The sequence below is a fragment of the Malaclemys terrapin genome, chromosome 12, assembly GCF_027887155.1.
Source record: "Malaclemys terrapin pileata isolate rMalTer1 chromosome 12, rMalTer1.hap1, whole genome shotgun sequence".
In the NCBI taxonomy this organism is placed as follows: Eukaryota; Metazoa; Chordata; order Testudines; family Emydidae; genus Malaclemys; species Malaclemys terrapin.
In genome coordinates this window covers 14,143,287-14,168,440 of record NC_071516.1, presented here as the reverse complement: position 1 = coordinate 14,168,440, position 25,154 = coordinate 14,143,287, and the positions used below count along the sequence as shown (strand labels likewise).

The 25,154-nt window shown below is 40.1% G+C and overlaps 1 protein-coding gene across 4 annotated transcripts in view; it reads left to right on the top strand.

Annotated features, from left to right (window-relative positions):
* DOK5 (docking protein 5) overlaps positions 1-25,154 on the top strand; it is a 94,727-nt gene that overhangs the window by 63,070 nt on the left and 6,503 nt on the right. For 3 of the 4 annotated variants that reach the window (XM_054046505.1, XM_054046502.1, XM_054046503.1), the window contains exons 3-6: positions 9,103-9,217; positions 9,297-9,437; positions 12,122-12,311; positions 13,661-13,796. In XM_054046505.1, the coding sequence (XP_053902480.1) occupies positions 9,103-9,217; positions 9,297-9,437; positions 12,122-12,311; positions 13,661-13,796 (582 nt within the window). The remainder of the gene's footprint in view (positions 1-9,102; positions 9,218-9,296; positions 9,438-12,121; positions 12,312-13,660; positions 13,797-25,154) is intronic. The other variant, XM_054046504.1, reaches the window with a different exon arrangement.

Sequence of the window (25,154 nt, the reverse complement as noted above, 5' to 3'; positions counted from 1 at the left end):
AAGTTAAATTCTTGTTTCTCTAAATGTCTTTTGACTTTGCAACATATCAGAAACAGTCTTAATATTCCAATACTATACCAACTAATTGCATAATGCTGACAGGAATATACTGATTCCTCAAGGGGATCTGAGTTTTAATCCGGTCATATTAATTTTCCCTTGAAACAGCAGAAGTAATTTAAGCAGTCTTTCTGCCTAGTTACAAAATAGTCCATTTGGAAAATTGAATTGTGTAATTTGTAATTGTTTTCCAAGCTCGCTAATGCAAAACGATATTGGTAGCAAATTAAACATTTAAAATATGGCCACTCTGCTAATCACTGGTTGTTAAACATTTATTTTAATGAATACTATCACTTATTATAAATAAAGTGTCTGGTCAGAGACTTGAAAAAAGTTGGCAGGGCATTTTTGGCATCTTTATTGGACTGTCATACATCAAGATTTATCAGGCGTATTATGGTGTATATAGCGTATATGTGCCATTCCTTACTGTGAAATGACAAGTAGTATAAAGCTGGTAGCCAGTGGTTATGGATCTCCAGTACAGCTCAAATGAACATGTGAGCCAAGGGACTAGTTCTGAGAGTGATAGAGTTGGTGATAAGTCCTAATAAGTCCAGTCTCAAAATTCAGTAGGTGGTTTTAGCCATAATCCTTCTACAAGCCAGAATTGGAAGCCTTATGAAATGTAATATCATTTTTGTCCGATGTCAAACCATAACACACTTCAGAGTAACAGCCGTGTTAGTCTGTATCCGCAAAAAGAAGAACAGGAGTACTTGTGGCACCTTCCACGAAAGCTTATGCTCTAATAAATTTGTTAGTCTCTAAGGTGCCACAAGTACTCCTGTTCTTTTTGCGGATACATAACACACTTGTATCTTTGTGTGCACGCAGCTTTGCACATGCAGAAATGGAGGCTAATGGTTGATAATTTACCCCTTTCAGAAAGGTGTGGTATATTTGCCCCTCTAAGCATTTAAAAACTGTTTATGCCCACAGATGCTAGAATTGTTAGCAGGTGTTTGTGACTGCAAAAGCAGGTGCAAGTAAGAGTACATGGAGGCCGGAGTAGAGTTCCAGCTGCAAATGTACTCCTCCGAATTTTCCATTAGAATACTGGCACTTTATTACTTACATATGAGGTGTATATGGGTCAACACCAGAAGCACATTGTGAAGTAGTTTTGAAGCAGTTGAAACAGTTCATGGAGTTCATGTACTGCTATTCATATGCATGAATGGGCTTTTGGGGGTTCGTTTTATAGAAAGAAGTACTCTGCTCTCCTCCTTCAGAAAGTCTTGTGAGGGAATAAAATAGAAAATAAAAAGACACTCAAAGGAATTTTAAATCTAACTCAGGGTACGGTGAGTACATGCACACAAATCCACAGCCTATGCATATGCTGGGACAATATGCTGTGCAATTTGGGAGTGCACCTATTTTAGAAAATTGGGACTTAATTTTGAGTTCCTTGGTTTTTAGATGCCAGATTTTAGACCCATAGGCCTGATTTTTAAAAAAAGCCAAATACCTATAACTTCAGTAGCTGCAGACCTCAGTACTTTCCAAAAATTAAGCCCAAGAGGTGAAATCCTGACCCAATTGAAGTCAATGGCAATAGAAAACCAATGGATTTCATCCAGTGTGCAAGCTGGGCATTTACAAACAGAAGCCATGATTGAGCAAATGGACACAACCTTTTATCCAAACCCTGCTAAAGGGTTGGTAGGACTTTGACTTGCCAGATTTGTGAAGTCATACGATGAAAAACTGCTATATTACAAATGCCTATCTGTATGTAGGTTCACTGTTGCTGACAGGTCCTGTAGCATGTACACACCAGACAGATACAAAGGGAAATATTTAAGGTTAACAATGGTACTTGACAGTGGAAACATACCAGCAGTAGAACAAAACAGGCCAGCTGACCAGGAGGGGCTTAAATAAAGAAACAGAGGAACCAGTGGCCAGAGAGGAAGAGATAGGATGGGGCAGGAGAGCAGAAGGTCACAGAAGCTGGGTGAGGGAGACCAGCTAGCATACCACAGCCTGTATGAGGAGGGAACGCTTTGTCTACTTTCCTGGACCCCGATGTTTCCCAAGGGCTCACAAGGGAAGTGTGAGCTAGAAAGTGTGGGACATTGCGGTTTCAGATGTTTGTTCTTTTGTAGAATCCGTGCTCCCCTGTTCTTGACATGATTACGAATAAAAGAGTATAAAGGTTTTGGATTGTGCAAAGTGTGTGTGTGTGTGTGTGTGTGTGTGTGTGTGTGTGTGTGTGTGCTGACTGCTTGACAACTACTTTATGCCCTGAGCGAGTTAAACTGTAAACTAGGACCTTCACACTTTTTGGATGGAGTTAAGGGAAAGGGGTGTGTTTAATTAACTGGAGTATCTCGTGGGGTGTCACTGCTGGTCCTGGGGCTAAGGAAGGAGACTGATCAGGTAGCAGATGAAGTCAGTACCCAGGAAATATGCCAGAGCAGCAAAGGGAGGAACCAGCACTGCAGCTCTAGAAGTCTGACAAACCCCAGGGGATCCAGACCACAAGGCAGGACATTTGTCTGGTTTTAAGTCATACTGTCCTGTTTTTGGAAAGGAGGCCGTTTTGAAGAGTGTTCTGCTCCGCCCCATCTGGCGTGACCTCACATACATGGTGCGGGGTCACACCGCTCTGGAAGTACTGCAATGTCTAGTATTCTGGGGATGCATCGGTGGCCACTCTACAGAACACAGAGGCTTAGATATCGCTCACAGCAGTCCTAGGTAGTGCTTGCTAGGACCCGTGATGACTTGTAACCACTGGAGTATGTCAGTCATAGCCCTTGGAGAGACAGCAACGCATGGAGCCTAGACTTTTGATCAGATCTGCTGGGGAGAATCTCTCTGCATACCAGGAGGCTGCAAGTCTAAAGCCCTGGTCAGGAGAGAGTGGAACATGGGTCCCTGTTCAGTGAGAGTGATTGTTAGAGACCTAAGAGGGCATGGTTTGAGCAGGTCACAGGTGCAGTTACCCTGAAACTGTGGCAAATATCCAGAATTAGTGGCCACTTTTGAAAATGTTGGCCTTAATTTCTTTGTGTCTCAGTTTTCCTATTTCTAAAAATGGGAGTTGGTACAGTAATTATCATTATCTGAAAGAGCTACTGAGGATTAACTAATTAATGTTAGCACAGCACAAATCATGCATATGAAAATACATTTGCTGTGAAAGAGTCTGAGTCAAGGAGAGTTAGTAAGATGCAGAAAAGAAAAATAGTAGTAGTAACAATAATAAACAACACCAGGTAAGAAGGTGACACAAGTCACCCTCAAAGAAGCCAGGAAAAATTCAATCACAAATATTTCCAGTCATTTTCAGACTTCCTCATCAGCAGTTCTCCCAAAAAGCACAATACACCTCAACCCCAATATAACGTGTCCTCGGGAGCCAAAAAATCTTACCACGTTATAGGTGAAACCGGGTTATATCGAATTTGCATTGATCCGCCGGAGCACACAGCCCCGCCCCTCCCCCTAGAGTGCTGCTTTACCGCATTATATCCAAATTTGTGTTATATCGTGTCGCGTTATATCGAGGTAGAAGTGTACTACAGATGTTAGCAGTCTGTCACTTTTCAACATGGATTCAGCATACATGTGCCAGGCCATTTGCACCATCTGCCACACAAGTGTCAGCTGAAGGAAGACTGCCTGGATACCTGGAGATGATGATGAAATTGCTTGTTGAGGGATTTAGCAGCTCAGTTATCAAGAGGTCTTTACACAGTTTCCCCCTCAGATACCCAGGTGCAGCTTTGAGCCTAAAGAACATGGATAACCCAATGGCTAAAGTTAGATCTTAAAAGAAGGGGATGTTCTGTTGTTGGAATGTGTCTGTCGTCTTTGTCATCTCTTACATGTTCAGTAACAATTCCAAAAATAAAAATGTAGCTGTGAAGAATAAAAGGGAAACAGCAGAGACTTCTCTTGCACAGCTCAAGCTACATAAAGTGGCAGCCATGAAAGCAAAGCACACAAAAAGTAAGTCTTCTGGCTGAAGAGTCTGGAAGCAGAGAACTGAAGAGTTGATCTGTGAAGGGATATTGGTGGTTAATACTTCACATCAAATCATTTGTGTAATTCACGGTCCAAATGACACCCATAGTGCTTGGTTTCTTCAAGTGATTTCTCTCATTGTGTTTATGAAGCCTTGCCAAAAAAGAATTAGAGTTGAAGCCAGCTGGGAAGAGAAGGAATGATGTGCACATTATCATAGATATTTGGACCAGAATCAGAGGTCAAAATTCTGGATTATATATCTATCACAGCACACAGGGTAATGTTTCCACTGCAGCCTGTTCAGATTTACAAAACCAAATATCATCAGAAAATGTTCATAGCTACAAGTAAAGGATTTCAGAAAGACCACACTGTGTGAAATGCCTCGCACCCGAACTAAGTTTCCAGTGCAGTTTGCTCTAAAGTTTGGTAGCTGTTGATTAATTTTATCTATGGTGCTAATCTTTCTACATTTTTGTTTACTATCTAACTTCAGTTATAACTATGGGTTTTTTCTTCAGTAATAATATCTGATAAATCTCAGTCTCATTTAAATCTATGGCAAAGTTCCTACTGACTTCAATATTTCCAAGATTTGTCCTAAAGGGTGAAATTTACTCCATGCATGACCAGCAGAAGGCCCATCTGAAAGCCTTCAAAATAAACTTTCTACCAACCACGCCATTATGTATTCCATATATTTTTCTCCTCTGATCTAATGTTGGTGTGAAGAAGAATTTGTTTTGTTCATTAGGATTAGTGTTTCTTGATAACCGTCAAAGCAAAATTGGTCAGTATGGGCACTATGAAGGTAACCATGATGAGAAATAGATAATAGTATAGATAGTCTTCTTTGCTTTGTGACATAGTACTCTCATAAAGAGCAAATGTGAAATGAAAAAGGAATCAAATGAAAACAAATGTTGCTGTTCAAATGGATGAACTTTGGCATTTCAAGCATGAATTGAAGCGTACTAAATTACTATTGAAATCTATTGCTCTACCTTTTGGATTACCACAGTAGTTCTTCATAACTGCATGACCTTTGAGATGAATTGATAATGTCAGTACTTTTTTCTCCATCTTCAGTTGTATATTCCTCCCAAACTCCATAGTCATGATATGCTGAACAACTGAAAACCCATGTTTAAATTTATACACGGTTCTCTCAAAAAGCTTATTTGCATAAAAAATAATTCCATTTGAAACTTCTAAAAGCCTAGTCACCTGACTACGGTGCTCCTTGCTACCCTCGGAAGGCCTGTGGAAGGTAAGCATGTGCTAAGTCCCATTTAAGATGATGAAGGCTGATATCTTGCATCCAATCTGCAGGCATTGGATTCTTCCATGGTAGCTCTGGTGTTGTACTTTGTGGCTTCAGCAAAAAGTTCTCTCAATGGCACAGGATCCTCAGTAGAGGGGAACCACTAGCATATAAGTCCCTTGAGCAAAGTGCTTTCTATTTTGGATGCACTCCATGACACAAGATAGAGTTCCCCTCTCTTCTTTGTCAGTTCAGTTCCACTACTCAATACATTTTGAGTTTGTGGCCAGTTTGGTGGCTCCCAAAGTGTCACTGGAGGAATTACTGGTAGAAAGATTATGCAAATGAAGTTCTCTCTGCAGCCATACTTTCCCTATACACCAATAGATGGGGACAGAGAGCTTCTTCCCCTGGGACATGCCTCCTTAGTTCTAGGTAAATAGCTTACGCAAATGAAGCAGCTCTGGGGCCATTCTTTGCCCTGTTCAACAACAGAGGGGAACAGAGAGCTCCTTATTCTCTAAAGCAGTGGTGGGTAACCTGCGGCCCGCAGCCCATCAGGGTATTCTGCTAGCAGGCCGCGAGACAGTGTTTACATTGACCATCCGCATAAACAGCCGCCCGCAGCTCCCAGTGGCCATGGTTCGCAGTTCCCGTCCAATGGGAGCTGCAGGAAGCAGTGGCCAGCCCATGCCGCTTCCCGGAGCTCCCATTGGTTGGGTACGGCAAACCGTGGCCACTGGGAGCTGCGGGCGGCCATGCCTGCGGACGATCAATATAAACACTGTCTCGCAGCCCGCCAGCAGATTACCCTGATGGACCACTGCTTAAAGCATCAGGCCACAATGCTTATATTGATATTATTGTTAATATACATTAGGGAAACCACTGTGAATCATTATATGTCCCATTCTGAAACCCTTATCCACACTAAATAGTACATTATTCTGCAGGTAATACCATTGGTTTGTAATCATGCATGAGTACAGATAGCAGAATCTGGCCTTTTTGAATGTGTAGAGAATATGTGAAAACAGAAGACTTTATTCTGGAAAGCTTTTCTCTGGATGTGTCGAGTCTAATGTAAATCATTGAAAGAATGCATATACCAGCTTCTGGCAACAGTCTTTCTCCATGGTCTGGTCCTCTACCAACCACAAGATGAAGGTAAAATTATTTCAGAGATGCCATATCAGTAAATTAGGTTATTTCACCTTTTTGCGATCGTGGATTCAAATTCTGTAGACAAAAAACACCCACTAACATCAGTCTGGCGAAGGCCCAGTAACTGGAGTTGTGAAGGGCATTCTACCAAGTAGAGCAATGCTATTCACACAGACCTAAGCCCACAGGTAGGGAAGGAGCCATAATACAATCTCTGTGGGGCCACTAATCTTGCACAAATCTTGAACTGCCTCTATGTTGTGGTTGTGAACAACGGGGAGAACTAAAGCAAGCTTAACGACTTCAGGAAGCAGGCTCTTCCCGGTGTTCTATCTAATGCTATATGCTAAATGATAGAATAGTGCATTCTATGTAATTCTGTAACAAATTATTTTATGGGTCAGATTCTACCATTCTGTACTTAACATGAGCAATAATTTACTCCACCATTAGTCCCATTTTCTTCAGAGGAATTACTCAGAGAGAGTAAAGTACTATTCATTGTGAGTAAGAGAGGGAGACGTTGGTCCTAAAAGAGGAAATGTCTACCGTTTCTCTCATGCTATTGAATTCTTTCGTTGAGGGCAAGAAGGAAATATTAGAAGTTGAACTTGGCAGCTGATAATTTGCAGTTCACCTGTAATGGGATGAGGTGGGAGGGGAATATATATTGACAGATTTCTTATTTTTATCAAAATATTTATTAGTGTCTTGTCTTGTTAGCATCAGGAATGCTCTTCCATCATGGCTCTCTCACCATAGCCTTCCCTGTAAAAGTGGGAAGAGATCCTGCAAATTAAGCACAATTACATTATCCTGTTTAAAGCAATGTTAAGATTGATTCTAAAACCCATAGGCAAAAAAGACTGAGTTCTGAACTCAGCCAGCTGGAGGTGAGACTTAGCAGCTGGGTTAGTGTTTGTGTGATGACCCTCTCCTGACTTTCTTTCTGCTGCTTCTCAATGAAGTGTGAGTCCAGACACAGGTTTCAGCCAATGCATTGCTTTTTTTTTATTTTGGAGGCTGCTCACAATGCACCCATCACTTTGCTACTTTGCCCCATTCTCCTTCAGGAGAGATTAGCTTTCAAAGATTTTCCTCCTCTAGAGCTGTTCTCATTCTCTCTCTCTCTCTCTCTCTCTCTCTCTCTTGCCAGAAGGGAACATGCAATAGAACTGCTTTGAGGAGGAACTGGGTAAGACTGGGTCAGTGGGAGCCTAAGGCTCATTAGGATATTTGTCTCTCACTTCTTTATAAATAGATTGTAAGCCTTTAGTTTTTCAGTACTGTAGAGAACCAGCCCACAATGGTAAAAAAACAAGTGAAATTTTCCACTGGCATGTAATGTTGCTCAATGTTACAATACCCTTTTAGTAATATTCAGAGAACTAGGAAAACCAGGACAATGATGGTGCAAGCTGTCTTTGGAGAGAACATGTCTAGCAGCCACATCCTTCCTCTTTCTGGTGAAATTACCAAAAAAAATGCACCAGTGGAGGGAGTGGCTAAAGTTCATGTTCAGATGGTTACTTTGGCAATGAAAATGTTGAGGTGTACGGCCAAGATTTTCCAAAACAGAAGCCTAAAATGTAGTCTCCTGGTTCCCTATTTAGCCACTTGCCTGAGTGTTAATAGTGCAGAGAAACCAACAGTTACCACTGAGCCGAATGTTAGGCTCTTTTTTGTTAAAATCTTAGAGCAAAGTCCTAGTCCAGGCTGGAAAATAGGGCTCTTTGTGTAGAAATGTTAAAAAGCACCTATTGTCTGCTGAAGCTGTCTACTAGAGCTGGACAGAAAATAGGAGATTTCCACAGGGTGGGGAGGGGGAAATCAACTTTGCATTGAAAAAATGAAAACTGGAAAATCAAAACTTTTTCAGTTTTTGTCAACCAAAGTCTGAAAATCTCTGGCTAAAAACTACTGAAAAACATATTTTTGAGGGGTGGAGAGGACTTAAATGTTCTGTTTTCAGGTTTTTGTATTTCTGACCAAAAAATTGAAAATTTTCAAAGAACATAAGACATAGGACTGGAAGGGACCTTCTTGGTCATTGTGTCCAGCCCCCTGCTGTCACAGGCCTACAAGGAAAGTGGACACTTCTGTTGAAAAACTAATTTTCCATCAAAAATAGTTTTAGATGAAAAATTTCATCTACCCTAGTGTTTATTCTGCCATAGAGCAAGTCATAACAGAATCGGTTTCACCCGCTAAGTGAATGGATCAAGTGAAACCTTTTTTCTTGGTCTTGTTGCTACTTCTGCTGCACCTGTTTGCTCTTTACCATGTACTTCATATAGGTGTTTCCTCACTGGCGTGAATGCTGCTTCCTGAAGAGATGATTCCACCATCCCTGTGGTTTAAATCCTGTTTTTACTGGGTTTCACTGGAGCTTGTGCACAGACAGAATATGAGGCATTGTGGAAGTGTCAATGTGAATACATCATTTAGAATCTTCAAGTTCATCTGTGAGCCTGATTCATGTCAAGATGATTTTTCCTTGTGTGTGCTCATGGGCTCATTCTTTTTGGTTTTTTTTCCAGCTTGGCTTAATGCTTTTCCCTTCTCTCCTCCGTTCAATAGTCATTATTCAAGGATTCTAATTAGAACTCCAAATTGCTCTTTTTCAGGTCACAGAACTCAATAATGTGAAGAATATATTACGACTGCCAAAAAGCACGAAGAAACATGCTGTAGGCATTTATTTTAATGACGACACGTCCAAAACCTTTGCTTGTGAATCAGGTGGGTAAACTGGCACAGTATATTAGAAAACACTGGAATGTAAATTGTGAAATTATAAACATATTGTACCTACAAACAGATTTTCTGGGCATTTATACAGAACTCGAGGTGGATGAGTGGTGCAAAGTGCTGCAGATGGAATGCCTAGGAACTCAGATTAATGACATAAGTCTTGGAGAGCCTGACTTGTTGGCATCTGGTGTAGAAAGGGAGCAGAGTGGTATGTACAGAAATATTGAACTTTATAGCGTTTTAGAACATAATTCCTACCTGAGGGCATGGCTCAATTACTGAAATGTTTGGGCTGTGCACGTAGAAACCAGAAATATACTCAAGCTTTTACAACCTGGTGCAAAAACCAAACCAACAAACAAAAAAAAACAAACCCCAAAACAAAAAACACCAATCTTGATTGTTATCAGCACTAACTAACCTGTTCTGCTAATCCGACACTCTGATTTAGGATTTTAGAAATGTTCTAGTGAGATTTTTCAGACAAATTAGGTGCATTGTAATCTCTTTGGGGGCAGGGAATGCTTTTTGGTTCTGCATTTGGAAGGAACCTAGCCAAATAAGGTCCCAGTTCATGACTGTGGCTCGTAGGCACAAATACAAATAATAAATATTGCAATATAAATAATAATTGCATACATAATCTGAGCTCAATTACTTCACTTGCATATGGAAATCAGCTAATTGTATGCACACATGCTTTCCATGATTTGATTAGTGCACACAATTTTATTAACTGCATGTAAAATACAGTTGTGAATGCCTTTTGTGTGCCCACATGCATTTACCTTGAAAATACAGGGCCACCTGGGGGGGCAAGTGGGGCAATTTGCCCCGGGCCCTGCAGGGGTTCCCCACGAGAGTTTTTCAGGGCCCCTGGAGCGGGGTCCTTCACTCGCTCCAGGGGCCCCGGAAAACTCTCGTAGGGCCTGGGCCCCCGGAGCTTCTTCCACTCCGGGTCTTCGGCGGCAATTCGGTGGCGGGGGCCCCCCCGCCGCCAAAGACCCCAGGCCCTCTGAATCCTCTGGGCAGCCCTGTGAAAACACACTCCTCTTTGAGAAGCACAGGTTGGAATCTCTCCTCCTTGCAAGCAGCCCTAATTATTAGCTTATTTCCCCTCTATCTGTATACTGGCCAAACACACACTCTCAGATGCCCATGTATGGTTAACATATTAGAATTTATAATTAGCCCTCATCCCATTTCTGTTGCAAACTGAGTCCAGGGACTTGCACTAAAAATATAATGGAGAATGCAACATCAGTTACATTTTTAACCATTCATTGAACCTAAAAGAGTTAATTTTGAACGCTTAGGTTGTCTTTTCACCTGAAGAAAACCTGGAATTCCTTTAGCAGCATTTCTCCAAGCTTTTTTAAAACCAGATTTCAGAGTTAAAAATCTGAATCTGTGTTTCATTCCATTGTCTTTTTGGAGACATTGTCTCCATTGTCCATTGCAATTCCACTGGCTTAAACAGTCTTATACCATCACAGAACTAATGTAACAGAGTGGAGAATCAGATTCTAAACCTCTAAAATACTATCCTGGCTTGAAATTAAAGAACATGTTAATTTTCAGATTTACTTGCCACTTTCCTCTATCGATTCTGATTGTTACTCATTCAATCCAAAATATGTGCACTAAGTCAAGTGACTGAAAAAAGGTGATGAATGAGAAGGAACCAGTTTGACAAGTGGGTGAGTGGCTTTAGATAATTCCATGTCTGCGAGAAGTAGACTGAGGGAATCCTCTTTGCGAAATTGAGTTCATTTAAAAACTTAAGCAGTCATGAACATAGATTAGAGACTTATTAAATGCACAGATTTGCACTGCACTTTTAACTATTCTTGTGACACTTTTTATATACAACCATAATTATTAGAAGAGAAGTTCATTGCTATAGTTCTTCACAGTGACATACATGTCCTGAATGTAAGGCCTGAGTAAATAGGCTTTGTCTGGGGAATCAAAGCCTACTTGGGTAGAGAATGCTGAATCTTCTGTGCAATCCCAACCCGAGCCAGGGCACTGGAGAGTTTCCCAGCTCTTCCTGAAGGTCATGGGTAACAAGTTTTAGCCTACTGCAACCTTCGTCAGGAATTTGTGTAGGTCTGGATCCATTAGCAATGTCCCAGTCACTTCCCAGGTCATACCAGAGCTCACCTCCCTTCCAATCTCATGCACAGCAGGCCACTGGAGAGTTTACTTGTGCAGCATGCAGAGAGCTGTTAAATTCCACTATGTGGCTTCTCTATGGTCTCCGATCCTTGCGGCCCCACATATTGAACCTTGGCAGCTTGAACTTTCTCCCTTGGCATTTGGAAGTTGAAGCTAGACAAATTCAGACCGGAAATAAAGTGTAATTTTTTTAATGATGGGAGAAAATTAACCACTGGAACAATTTACCCAGTCTCGTGGTGGATTTATCACTGATGATTTTTAAACCAAGGTGGGATTTTTTTTCTAAAAGATCTGCTCTAGGAATTATTTTGGGGAATTCTATGGATTGTGTTATACAGAAGAGCAGACTAGAGAATCACAATGATCCCTTCTGGCTTGGAATCCAGGACTCTATTAGGCCCTTTACATATGTGTAATAAAATAGACCTTTGCCCCAGAGAGCTTCAAATCTCAGTTGTTGAAAAAGTGATCACATAGATAACATTTTATGGATTTTTAGAGACCATTGCTATGTACTGTACTTATGGTACTTAAATGGCTTCACTCTGTATGCAGTATATTTTTAGAAATAAATGTAATCAATTGAGGGAAGCGAGTTTTTATTCTTGGAGTAATTGCTAAAAGTAGATATAAGACTTTGTAATTATAAATAAAGGAAAAATAGGAAAATCTTAGAGATTTTAGACCAACCATTTGTTTTTCTTCCAGAGAGATTCAATGTGTATTTAATGCCATCCCCTAATTTAGAGGTGCATGGGGAATGTACCTTGCAGATAACATTTGAGCATATCTGTCTTTGGGATATCCAGAATCCCAGAGTAAAACTCATCTCTTGGCCATTAAGTGCCCTCCGGCGGTATGGACGAGACCCAACTTGGTTTACGTTTGAAGCAGGGAGGTGAGTGTTTTGCTATAATACTATAAGCCATTTTCATAGAGAGGTGATAGGGGGGCTAATCCTAGGTGATACTAATGAGCTTTCCCACCTTATACTGAAGTGAATGAGAGTGGAGATTGTTCAGAACCTTACAGAGGATGTTGCACACCTTGCGGGGAAAAAAGTTCACATTATGATATGGATACTTTTAAGTTGCTGCTTTATAAACCACAACTTTTGCACACTGATTCTACTTTTTACTGTGTAGTTATTTTTAATAAATACTGTACATGAGCCCGGAGAATTGGATGTACAGATTTAAAAAAAATGGGGGGAAATATTATACTCTGTCAATAATTCGTGCAACACAAAGATTGACCCTTGGTCACTAATAGCACCTACCTTAGCCATAATGGCATGAAGATTCAATTAGGAGTTACTAATGGATCTACTAGCTACATGTACAAGTGTTTCAAGTTGAAGGCAAACTCTGCTCTCAAAATTTTACTGGAGTTCTGTGCAATTAGGGAGAGCTAAATAGTGGAGTCAGGATCTGTCATGTAGATGCAAGAGGGGAATTTTGCCTTAAAGCATTGGCATTAGTGTTAAAATGCTATTTTAATTCCTATTAGACCCTTATGTTTTATGTTGAGATGGATGTTTCTCTATAGAGCTGAAAGAGCAACAATCTGAAGAGAAATGGCATGGTGGCTTCACACAGGTCCCAGAGGAAATTTTGTGCTCTCCTAATGGTGCAAATCAATATAAGCCTAATTACTGACTTTCTCAGTGAATTTACATATTGGTCTCCTCAATTAAATAAAGTTCACATCCACCAGTGCATGTGGAGGTAACATTTCTCTTCTTAGTAACTCTTCTGGTCTAGGAGACACTTCCCTATTTCTAACAACATCTTTAATAAATCTAAAGAGATACACAATACTTTAATTTAGTTCAGTAATGTAGATTTTAGACAGGGGCCTGAGTTTCACAGCTGAATCAAACCCTTTCAAGCGTACATAGTTTGAAAGTGAAATACACCAAGGACTTGATTCTGTAATGTTTACATTCAGAAGCAATTATGTGCATAAGTAAATACTACTCCATGAATATGGGTTGGAGAATCTGGCCCACATGTTATTGATAATGATGAGTAATCATCATATCCTGTTCTAGTGGTTTGTATATATGCTTATGAAGTTGTATCTAAATCAGTGTGTTTTACTGCAAACAATCATTTGTTATTTTTATTACCTTTTGCTTTGATATCACTTTTTTTTTACAGCAGTAGTGCCGAAAATATACTTTACAAATCACCCTGAACAAATGAAAACCTCACATTTGGATCATTTCTGTTCTCGCTTTGGCAGGATGTGTGACACTGGGGAAGGACTATTCATCTTTCAGACAAGAGATGGGGAGGCGATCTATCAGAAGGTTCACTCAGCTGCTTTGGCCATAGCAGAACAACATGAGCGCTTATTACAGAGTGTGAAAAATTCAGTGGTATGGCTGTTAGTTGTGCTTGTCATCCAACACTCCGCATGAATGAGTAACAAAATTCATAGACCACCTTCTTGAGCGTGTTCTTAATTTTTGATTTACAGATATTAAATAGTTTGAGTGCATGATGACTTTCTTCTCTTCTAGTTAAGGGGTTAATCTGTTCAGTTCTGATGGCATTTAGCACTTGGGGTTACTAAAGCAGTAAATAATTATGTTTGCTTTTTTAAGCAACTGAAAGTAGAGAAGTTTCTGCGTTATATTCCTTGATTGCGTTATTTGTAAAACCATCAAGAGGTGTAAATTGCTATAGGAAAGATGGCTGGGTCCTGTAGGCACATGTTTTCCATTCTCATTAGCTTCCCATTATTAATCAGCAACTTGAGTAGTTTATTTGGAAGTGTTTCTCATCAATGCAATTCCAAAATATTGTGGCTGACTCATGGTTTTCCATTTATTAATTGATGTCTACACTTTAAGAATAATTTAGAAAGCGTCATATGTTGTTTTAAACTAAACTGCTTGATTTGTTAGGAGGAAACAAATAGTGGTCTAGAGTCTCAAAGCATCTCAGCTTCCTGGGGCTGTAAAATGCTTTAATCATGTCTTCAGACCTGTTTTTTGACATTTACAAGATTAGAGAAATTAGGCATTTAGAGACCCAGTAACTGGCATACTGGATCAGACCAGTGGTATATCTAGGCTACTGTCCTGTCTCATACAGTGATCTGTCTAAAGTACTTATACGGCTCCCATTGTTGTAGCATCTGAGTACTTCACAATCTTGAGTGTACTGATCCTCACAACCCCTCTGAGAGTACTGTTTATCTCCATTTTACAGCTGAGGCACAGAAAGACTAAGTACCTTGCCCAAGATCATATAGGAACTCTGTGGCAGAACAGGAAACTGAACACTAATATCCTGAATCCCAGACTAGCACTCTAGCCAGTAACAGATGTTTCAGAAGATATAAAATTCCCTTAATGGAGAACTGTGGGATAACCTGACCATATGGGAATTTTTCTCCTTATTCCAGACAGATGGTGATTGGCTTATACCCTAAAGCATAAGGGATTATACCCCTTATCCTTCCTAATGTAAATGTGGATGTTGTTATTATCCATATTAATGTCTAATCCTTTTCAGAATCCTTCTAAGATCCTGGTCTAAGTGATATATTGTGGCAGTGAGTCAGGCTGGATGAAATTGGTTGAGAAAAAATGGAAATCGTCCACTGAAATTTCATCCAAAAGTCGCCCTTTTTTGGGGAAGATTAATATATTGAATTAATATTTCACCTCTGCCTTCCCCCCTTTTTTTAACCTTTTGTAGGTTTTTTTTGTTCTTCTGAATGTAGGCCAGGAATTGGAATCAGAATCACAAAAACAAAGCTAGAGAGGCTGTTCTCATAGTAATTCCAGACCAACCAGAATGAGGAAATACAAGAAACCCTGAAAGCAAAAGAATCTAACTGTTCTCTTAAGGTGTCAAGCCAAATTTTGTGGATTGGATAATTGAGCTAAACTTCAATTAAGCACCCACGCTAATAAATAATTCATTGGTGTAGTTTGTAAGGTATTTGATGCTATACATATTTTTTCACCTAAAAAGGTCCAGTGGTAAAACATTCACTTGTTTCCAGTCAATACCAGTATATTAATTTGTAGCTCATAGTGACACTTCACAGATATTGTTATCTTAGTAGCTTTCCTAGACTTTCTGCCGTGTATTCATTTCCTTAATCAGCATCTGTGATCACCTTGTAGGTTAGGAATATGGGGAAGTTTTTACCAAGAAGTAATTCTTGAAGGCAAGATTCTTCTGTTGAATCCACATGGTGTTAGCTGGCTCCTTATATATTCACTGTCATTATGTCAATAGGACATCCACATGTGTTGTCATGACAACAGAATACAGCATGCCAAACCTAAATGCAATTGTAAAAACTCTGCCCCAAGTGCGGCCATTGGGATTTTAGCAATTTCCAGTGCAGCCTTCAATTTATTAGGTTATATTTGGGTAGTACTTGTCAAGGACACACTTTGCTTTTCTGCCTCTACAAACGCATTGACCTGAGGTGCAAAATCAGTAGCAAATGAAGTTTTTTGCTGTTCTTTCTCTCAATGCAGTATCCTCTACTGATATATTTCTTAGAGCTGTATAGATGACTTTCTGATTGTTGAAACAATGGGTTATTTTCAAGTCTTCAGGAGCAATGTCAGCCTTTCATCAAAGGGGGAATAAAAAGGGTGATAATTATTTTGTTTATCCTGAATTAGCAGCTATTTTACTAGTGTAACAAAACCACTCAACAAAACAGATTAAAAATAGCCTGGCATGGGTCATACATACCTTGGAAGCAAGGACTGGCTGCAGTCCATTAGTGTTGGAAGAGACTGAGTAGCATGTGTTGTCTATTCAGTCATAGCTATTTTCAAAGACAGTCTAAAGACTGTGGTAACTTTTTCCTATTGAAGTGAATAGCATTTTCAGACCACTTCATATCTGGTGTTTTTACAGAAGTTGTAAATGGCAGCCTTATTGTGCAATATGGTATTTGAAGAGTCACTTCAATTGATTCTTAAAATACTAAACTGCACTGTAAAATCGTCACCTCAATCACTTCACAAAGATACAGTTGCCATAAATTTCAGTGGGGAGCAGCTGCAACAGATCTAAACTCCATTTTACTTAAACTAGGTCCAACTATAACTTCTAAAAATAACACAGTCAATCCTAGTATGCTAACCTGACGATAACAACATACTCTTCTTTTCAGTTTAAAGGCATATCATTTAGTATTGGTATACAAAGATGAGCCCATCTGGATACAAACTTGAGACCAACTGGAAATTCAGAGCTTGGGTTTTTGGTGTAGCCCATCATAGAGATGGCTCTGAAATATGGCTCTGGATCTAGGTTCAGATTCCAGCCTTCATCCTAGAGTTCAGAGGTGTCCAGATTAAGGTTTCTGGTTGTCTTGTTAGATCTGAGAGAATACTTCATACTAGGTAATCTATTTGATGAATTTCACCTCTTTTGCTGATCACAAAACATATTCAACTACATCATGAAATTCTCATTTTTATTTATAGAAAGTGTACCTGGAAGGGTAGAATATGTAGATTATTAAAATTCATTTTAGAACTCAAATATTCACAGAAAATTTCGTCCACTATTTACTCATCTCTAAGGTCTATATCTAATCATTCGCTCAGGTACTCCAATCTGGCCAAGTTGTGCTTAGCACAAGACTGGTGGAAGGTTGGCAGAAGTGACATTAAGCTGCCCACATGCTCCCCCAGTTCTGGGACTGACAAGGAATCAGGCTAGCCCTCACTGCAAATTAGAGCAGACAAGGGATCATTTCAGATAAGATGCTGTGACCACATGACCTTTGTCCAGACACATGACAAGTCTCATATGGGAGTGGCATAGGATATGCCAATTTTATGGCTTCTTTGCAACATTGGACACAGACACACCAGACAGTTGCATTTACTTGTCAGCAGAGTGAATTAAAAGATGTGTCCTTTTTGGAAAGAGTAGAAACCGTGTTAGCCCTCTGCTCGGGTGAATTTCACCCTTTCTGATTATTTGCTAGCACACAGCATATCTGGTTTATACCCACCCTTTTCATGCTTTCTTCCTTTCTGTTTTCTACCATCATTCAATGAAAAAGTAATATTTATATAGAGCACAAACACATTTTTCAAAAACCATGAAAGATTATCTAGCTGGCCTAATAATTGACCAACAGAATTATAGTTCTTGACTATTGCCATTTATGCCAGGGCTCAGTCCAGGTAGTTTGAGAAGGAACCTCATTACTTCTCATGATGGAATGTCAAAACTTAATGAGAATGAATCTTCCTAGTTCTGGCAACCGAAATCCAGTATTACCTAGAATGATTTTATTGGCCAGTTCAAAGGGCAGCCTAGATGCTCGGGGGCAGATTTTCAGACAAAAGTACATCTGATGCATATGATAATACAAGTGCAACTGGATTAGTGGATGGTCAAATTGCTAATTGTGGTCATTTCCATGTGTACTTGTAATCATTAGAAATGGAAATTAGTGCTGGGAATGGTACTTCCTATCTTTGGGACTAGAAAGGAGTATCTTGTAGAAAGGATGACAGTAGGGTAAAAAATGAACAACATAAGTAAACCCATCAAAAAAAATTTAAAAAGAGCATTAACATATCCCTGTCTGTCTGAAGACATTAAAATAAAAATATTTCCTCTTCTACAGCATTTGCATATCTTTTGCAATGGATTTGGTAACTGCCTTAACTAAGCAATGATTGTCTTAAACAGTTTGAATTGACTACGTGAACCTACTTCACCTGGCAGAAAAAAGCCCCATCTCAATTAGGGCTGACAAATGATTAAAAAAAACAATCACAATTAAGTGTGAGATTAAAAAATACTATTTCTTTTATCTTTTTTTCCAGTGCAAATATTTGTAATAAAAATATCAAGTGAGCACTATACACCTTGTATTCTGTGTTGTAATTGAAATCAATATATTTGAAAATATAGGAAAGCATCCAAAATATTTATAATAAATTTAAATTGGTATTCTATTATTGTTTAACAGTGCAATTAAAACTGTGATTAATCGCAACTGTGTTTTATTTAGTTTATGTTTTTGCATTAATCACATGTATTAACTGTGATTAATTGACAGCCCTAATCTCACTATAATAATCCCAGGACTAAGATTCAGGTACTTTATAATTAGAGTGTTTGATAAAGCTCTGAAATGTATACTCATCAGATTAAGTGAACAGATCACACTATTAACAAACATTTTACATAAATTACCTAGGTGGTGGTGGTTTTTCTGTTTGTTTGTTTGTTTTTTTTTGAGAGAGAGAGAGAGAACACATGAAATATTAATTTGTGGGATGGTGGGGGGGGGGAGTTATATTCTTAAAAAAAAAAAAAAAAAAAAATCTGACCCAAACCTTTAGTCCTGGCTGAGCTGTGCTTAATGTGGGACCCAAGAGAGGGTGCAAAGATGACTCCCTCAAACTGCTGGACTGCTTGGAAACCAATCCCCAGGACTAGGTTCCATCCTAGTAACTGTCCTCTACGTAAGCCTGTAATACAACCCCCATGCCAGGGGAATTCTCAAATGCACAGCTAGGGCAGCTTTACTCTTCTTTTCCAGCACTAGAATGACACCAGGGACCATAGTAAGAGCGATAATTTGGCCTTTTTTCTGAATTCCACAGAAAACATTTAAAAAACATTGGACGCCCCAGTAGAAATATGTGTTTTTTATTTGCAATGGACAGATAATATTGGAGAAGTATTGTAGGTATTAGCCCAAGTTCTGTTCTCAGTCACACTAGTGCGTTCCTACTGAAGAAGGACTCAAGGATGCTCTCCTTGTTTAGGAGAAGGATTTAAGATGTGGAGACATTCATCCAGAGAAATTTCAGGCAGAGCCAGGTATTTACACTATATATTACATCTTGACTCTTTCATTAATTTATTGAAATATGAACTAAAATACTAACTTACTTTTCACCGCTGTGTTTTTGCTTCTCTCTGAATGCAGAATGGAGTCACTAATATGGCACAGAATTCCATGGTTGGCTGAAACACCACGCAATAACGTCCCATCATACTGCATTGTTTTACAAAATAGCATTTGGCTCGCCTCTAATGGTGAAATGGTACAATGCCACCACTGACTCCTGAGTGCCTCTAAATTGCTTTTCGTGTTATGTATATGCAGTGGAAGAACATTATCAACAGACTACACCATCCAGGTTGCCAGTGAACCTCAGTATACATCAAAAACCCTGCTAATGATCACTGTACCATGGTCATCCATCCAAATAGCCAGTAAAATGTCAGCCTTTGTGAGAATGCATCCACACTGCATTATGCAGTTATCTGTTACAAAGGTCAGAAAAATTCCAGTCCCTTTCATTGCCTTTAAGAGGAGATTTCACCATAATTAAGGGATAAGGAAAATGAAGAAGAAGCCACCACAAAAAGTGCACTTAAGTAGGGCTGAGCATAAATGTTTGCCTTGATGGAAGAGGATGCATTAACGTGCAGTATTTTTGTGCTAGTGCAGGCTCACCAGCAAGCCATCACAAGCGCTACAGTGTAGTCTCTGCAAAGATGTGTCCCATCAAGGAGAACGAAAGTATCTTTTGGATGGGATGCAACTGGAAGGGTCCCAATAGGCTTTAACCAATGACATGAGTGGAAATATCTAAGCAGCACTCCCAACATGGTAGGTTTTCAGTTTGATGTCCTTCGGTTGCCAGATCATTCACTCACCAAGTTAATGCAACACAGATTCACACTTCTCTGCTCTTGGCCAACTCGTAAGCACTGTGCATGTGCACATTAGTGTTTCATTTCCTACGGCTTTCAATCCACTTCTTAGTGCTGAGTGTTTATGTGAAATAAAAACAGCCAATTATCATGTCATTCCAGCTCCTCCTGTTGCTGCAGAGATACCAGTGAATTAATTATGGGAATCAAATCAGTCATGGTCTAGACAGGGTTTGCATGAAATCTGAGCTGTGTTGACACAGTCTGTGTGTTCAGGACATAGAATTGCTTCTCCTTATCTCTCCAGACCCATTTCCCTTCCTTTTGGGTCAAAACTCACAGCAGGCTCTCCTTCAGGCCTTTTGCTTTCTCCTCCTCAAATTTTCTTCCCCCAAAGTCTCTTTCCCATCCTCCAAGGATGTCCCATTATTAACTCCACTTACTTCAGGAATATTGTACTGTCTCTTAAACTCCCTTCTGACCCAACCTACCTTAGAGACACTGTTAAATGGAATTCAGACTGCTAAAGATTTTGTGCAGTTGGGGAACTGTCAAAGTCAGTGTTCTAGTTTTACATTTCCTGGAATAGATCCCTAGTTGTTTGTTTCTATGGTGCTGAAATGTATGCTAACACTGACGTTTCTGCTGATACTTTATTGAAGAGACTGTAGGTGGAAGTGTGTGTTGTTTAGAGTGATTCAGTAATAGTAACTTCAATGTGGGTGTTTTAAAGATCAGTAGTTGACTTGGTGTTTGCTTTTCCTTTCAGATCCCAAGCACAATGTCCACACCTTACAGAAAGGAGGTTGTAGGCGAATGGGTTCCGCTAAATAACTTTACCCTGATCTGAAGAAGAGCTCTGTGTAAGCTTGAAAGCTTCTCTCTCTCACCAACAAAAGTTGGTCCAATAAAAAATATTACCTCACCCACTTTGTCTTTCAAATCTTTACTTCTTCTCCTCTAAGACAGCCAGCCCTTATCTCTTCCTCTTCTGTGTGCTTGCTTGACCCTTCCCTTTTCGCTGTGAAATACACTAATTTTGTAAAGATTCTTTCCCTCCATTTCTAGATACAGATTTTTTTAAAGGAAAATAAAAGTTGAAGCATGCTTGAAGCATGTCTTTAAGAACATATTCTGCAAGAACACAGTGTAGCATAGATATTACTGTGCTTTTTGCTCCCAATATAACAGAGATTTTAAGAGACTGGGGTTTTAAGAGACTGGTATGATTTTAAGAGACTTTGGGTTTTAGAGACCTTAGTCTGACTTTCTGGACAGAACCTTTGGCAGTGCCACAGAGTTAAAGTTTGAGAAATGTGTAGCTTACTGTTGGCTGGAGAAAACATATTGATTAAAAATGGAATTTATGAGAAATTGCATTAAAAAGTCAAAATTCAGACTATTTTTACCAGCTCTAGTGCAGGTCTCATGCATTTTTATATCTTGAAGCACAGTGTAATTGACAATGCTTTCTACTTTAAAATAAAGAATTAGGGAATATAGCTGAGGGTGTTATATGTAAGGGAAGAGGCCTGAGACTGGGTTTTCCATGAGATAGTTTTACTCAAATGCATTTGCTGATCTCAATTGTAGAAATATGGCACCAGGAGACAGGTAGTCTCCCAGGAAGTTCTAAATCCTAAATGGATTGGGACTTCTCCATTTGAGATTCCATGTCTTTTCTGACGCTGCACTAAATCAGTTGCAAACAGAGGAGACATTCAAGCTGAGAAAATGGTCAGGAGGTAGGACAACCTCCTGGAGGGTCCCTAAGCTCTGGGAACAGCTTTCTACCCTGATCTGAAATACATAGGGTCTCCTGACCTTCAGAGGAAGCTGTCTATATGCTAAGGTTTTTGCAGATGAAAGGTTTTTGACAGAGTTTAGGTCTGCACCAGGGAGAAAATCTTTGTGTGCCATCACTGGTAAATAGTATCAATGGCCAATGATTGGAGAGTCTTGCTGGCTGGAGAGTCTTGCCTACGTGCTCAGGGTTCTACTGATGGCCATATTTGGGGTCGGGAAGGAATTTTCCTCCAGGGTAGATTGGCAGAGGCCCTGGAGGTTTTTCGCCTTCCTTCGCAGCATGGGGCAGGGGTCACTAGCTGGAGGATTCTCTGCTGCTTGAAGTCTCTAAACCACAGGATTTGGGGACTTCAACAGCAGAGTCAAGGGAAAGGGTTGGAACGGCTTTGTGGCCTGCATCATGCGGGAGGTCAGACTAGATGATCATAATGGTCCCTTCTGACCTTAAAGTCTATGAGTCTATGAGTGTTGTATACCTTAGAGTTGGTAGGGCAACTCCACCTTTTCATGTTCTCTGTATGTATATATATCTCCTTACTATATGTTCCATTCTACGCATCCGATGAAGTGGGCTGTAGCCCATGAAAGCTTATGCTCAAATAAATGTGTTAGTCTCTAAGGGGCCACAAGTACTCCTGTTCTTTTTGCGGATACAGACTAACATGGCTGCTACTCTGAAATGTGTGTCGTGTTGTTGACTATCAAATGGTAGGATGATATTTAGTATTCTTGGTTGTCCTTTCTCTGTGCAAGTTTTATTTCATGTTTTTGAGTTTTACAGGTTGTTAAGCTTTGTGATTTTTTGGTGTTCACCTGTTAATTGAAAGACACCAGAAATTATTTGATACTGTTTACATTAGCAACTGGGACAGTTGAGAAAGTTTCAATGAGGTTCATATAAGCATCTAAAAGTTTCAGACGTGCTCTGAACAGCCAAAACTTCTTGGCCTGAAAATTACGCTGGAAATATCATGAGAACAAGATGTCAGGTTGGGTGGGGTTGAAAATCTCCCAAGAATGGCCCACTACTCAGTATCTCACTATTTCCAGTTTTGGTCTCATACACAACAAAATATAGAGACAAATACAAATAGCATTATTTTAAATGTTTTGGTTCAAGTTGGGAGCAAATTGAAGGGCATAGATGATCTACTGGTTAAGGAATGGGATCTGCTTCTCTTCCCTTTCTGCTACACATGCGTCTTCTCTGACCTGAGCCACATCACTTGCTCTCTCTGTGCCTCGGTTTTTCTTTTCTGTAGAGTGGTGTAAAAGGTGGCTCACTGATTTGTGCATTCATTGTTTGTTTGCGTATGCAAAATGGCTGCATACCCACTTCTTGCAGGTGCAATCAGTCAGTGCACAAAATTGGAGGCGAGCCAAAAAATTATGGCATTTTTAATTTGATCTGTCTCCATTTAGAAACTGCCCATGTCATAAAAAGAGTATTGTATCTCAAAGTGCTTTATTTGGTTGACTAATATGATTTGAAATTACAGTAATTTGTTAGCTTTCCTGTTTTCAGGGGAGCAAATTGTAAAGAAGCTGTAGGCTGTGGCACAGTAATACTACCGCAACTCTTGCTTGAAGTCCTGCATGTTTTTCTGTTGACATGAATGTGTGGTAAGCTATAAACCATGCCATCTTGCAACTATGTCAACACAATTTAGAAGTCCTCAACTATCAGATTAAGGTATTAGTTCATTGGTGGTAATAGCGATACAGAACCAGGAAAGTGGAAATGGCCAGGAAAGTCCTATCTGAATAGAGCTGTGCAAAATTCAGCAGTGTCTTTTTGTAAGATATTAGGCAAACTTTATTTCATTTTGAGTCTCAGGCTTGAATGAATCCCCAAATTAAGTACAATGCAGCTCAAACCTGCCATTTACACCTAGCTAGGCATGAAAGGGTTCATCAGTAACTCAGGCTATATCCACCCAAAATGTATCCTGGGTTTACCTTGGTGAACCAAGGCCAGGTTCATAATGAATCCCTAAGCAAGATGAATTGGATATGAAAGATTCAGACAGCTGTATCCCTGGGTAGGATACATTTAGCATGGTCCCTTCTGCTGTATCCCAGCACTCCCTCTGCATTGCCACAGGGTTCTTCTTTCACAAGACTGCCTGTCTCTTAAACTCCTGCTTCAGTGGGCTTAGTTGGCAGCTTAGTCCATGCCAGATGTTTGAACTCATTGTATGAAAAGCTGTAGCAATAGCCCTGCTCACATTCATAGTTTTCTGTTCATGTTCTAATTTTTAGATGGTGTGCTGACTTGACTGTGTCGCTAATGAGAACAGTTTGTCTTTGTCTGACCTCTGCCTGTTTGTGAATTCTGTTAGGTCACCCGAAAGCCTTCTCTGCTCAAAACTGGATTGGCCATTCCACCCCCACCCCCACCCCCAACATAATATTAACACCCCCAGTCATTCTGTTTAGAAAGCTTCTGTGTAATGTACAGCATTTAATCATCATGATCTCATCAGTCTTTCTTCTCAGGCCAGTGAAGTTTGAATGGCCCCAATTCATGCCAACTCCCTAGCTAGGTATTTCTGTGGTCCTCCTCACTGTGGAAATCTGATCATTTGGTGTACTGAGCCCTGGTCTACACTACAGACATATGTCGGTATAACCGTGTTGCTCAGGAGTGTGGAAAATCTGCAGTTATACCGACCGAACTCCAGTTGATGGGAGGGCTTCTCCCATTGACATAGCTACTGCCTCTTTGGGAGGTATAGGTGGCCTCTTCAGTAAGCATTATAGCAGCACAGCTTCACTGGTGCAGCACTATAAGTGTAGACAAGCCCAGATGTCTAACTCAATGAAGGTGCCCATGGGATGAATTTGTTCTATTGTGTTGAGGAGCCAATGAACTCCTGTGTTGTCCTCAGTGCAGCATGTTAGGGAAAGGTGCTTGCTGCCCTGCAGATGAGAGAGGAGACAGAGAATAGTGAAAAGAAAAACCTATGCCCAAAAAATAAGAACGACGTCTCTTTTCTTATCACACCCTGGCCGAAAAAGACTTAAGGTCAGATTCTCAGGTGCGGTGTGATTACGTTTGGCCCAGGCAGACTGATCCCCATTGTAGTGGAATTCTCTGCTGGCAAAGGGGGAGTGGCCAGAAATTCCTCATGTTTCTGTTTCAGCCATTTGGGGGCTCAGAACAGCCTTCAGAGGAACTAGTGCTGGACCAGGACCAGGGAAGCACAAACATGAGCTTTAAGCTGCCTTTGCACACCCCTCTCCAG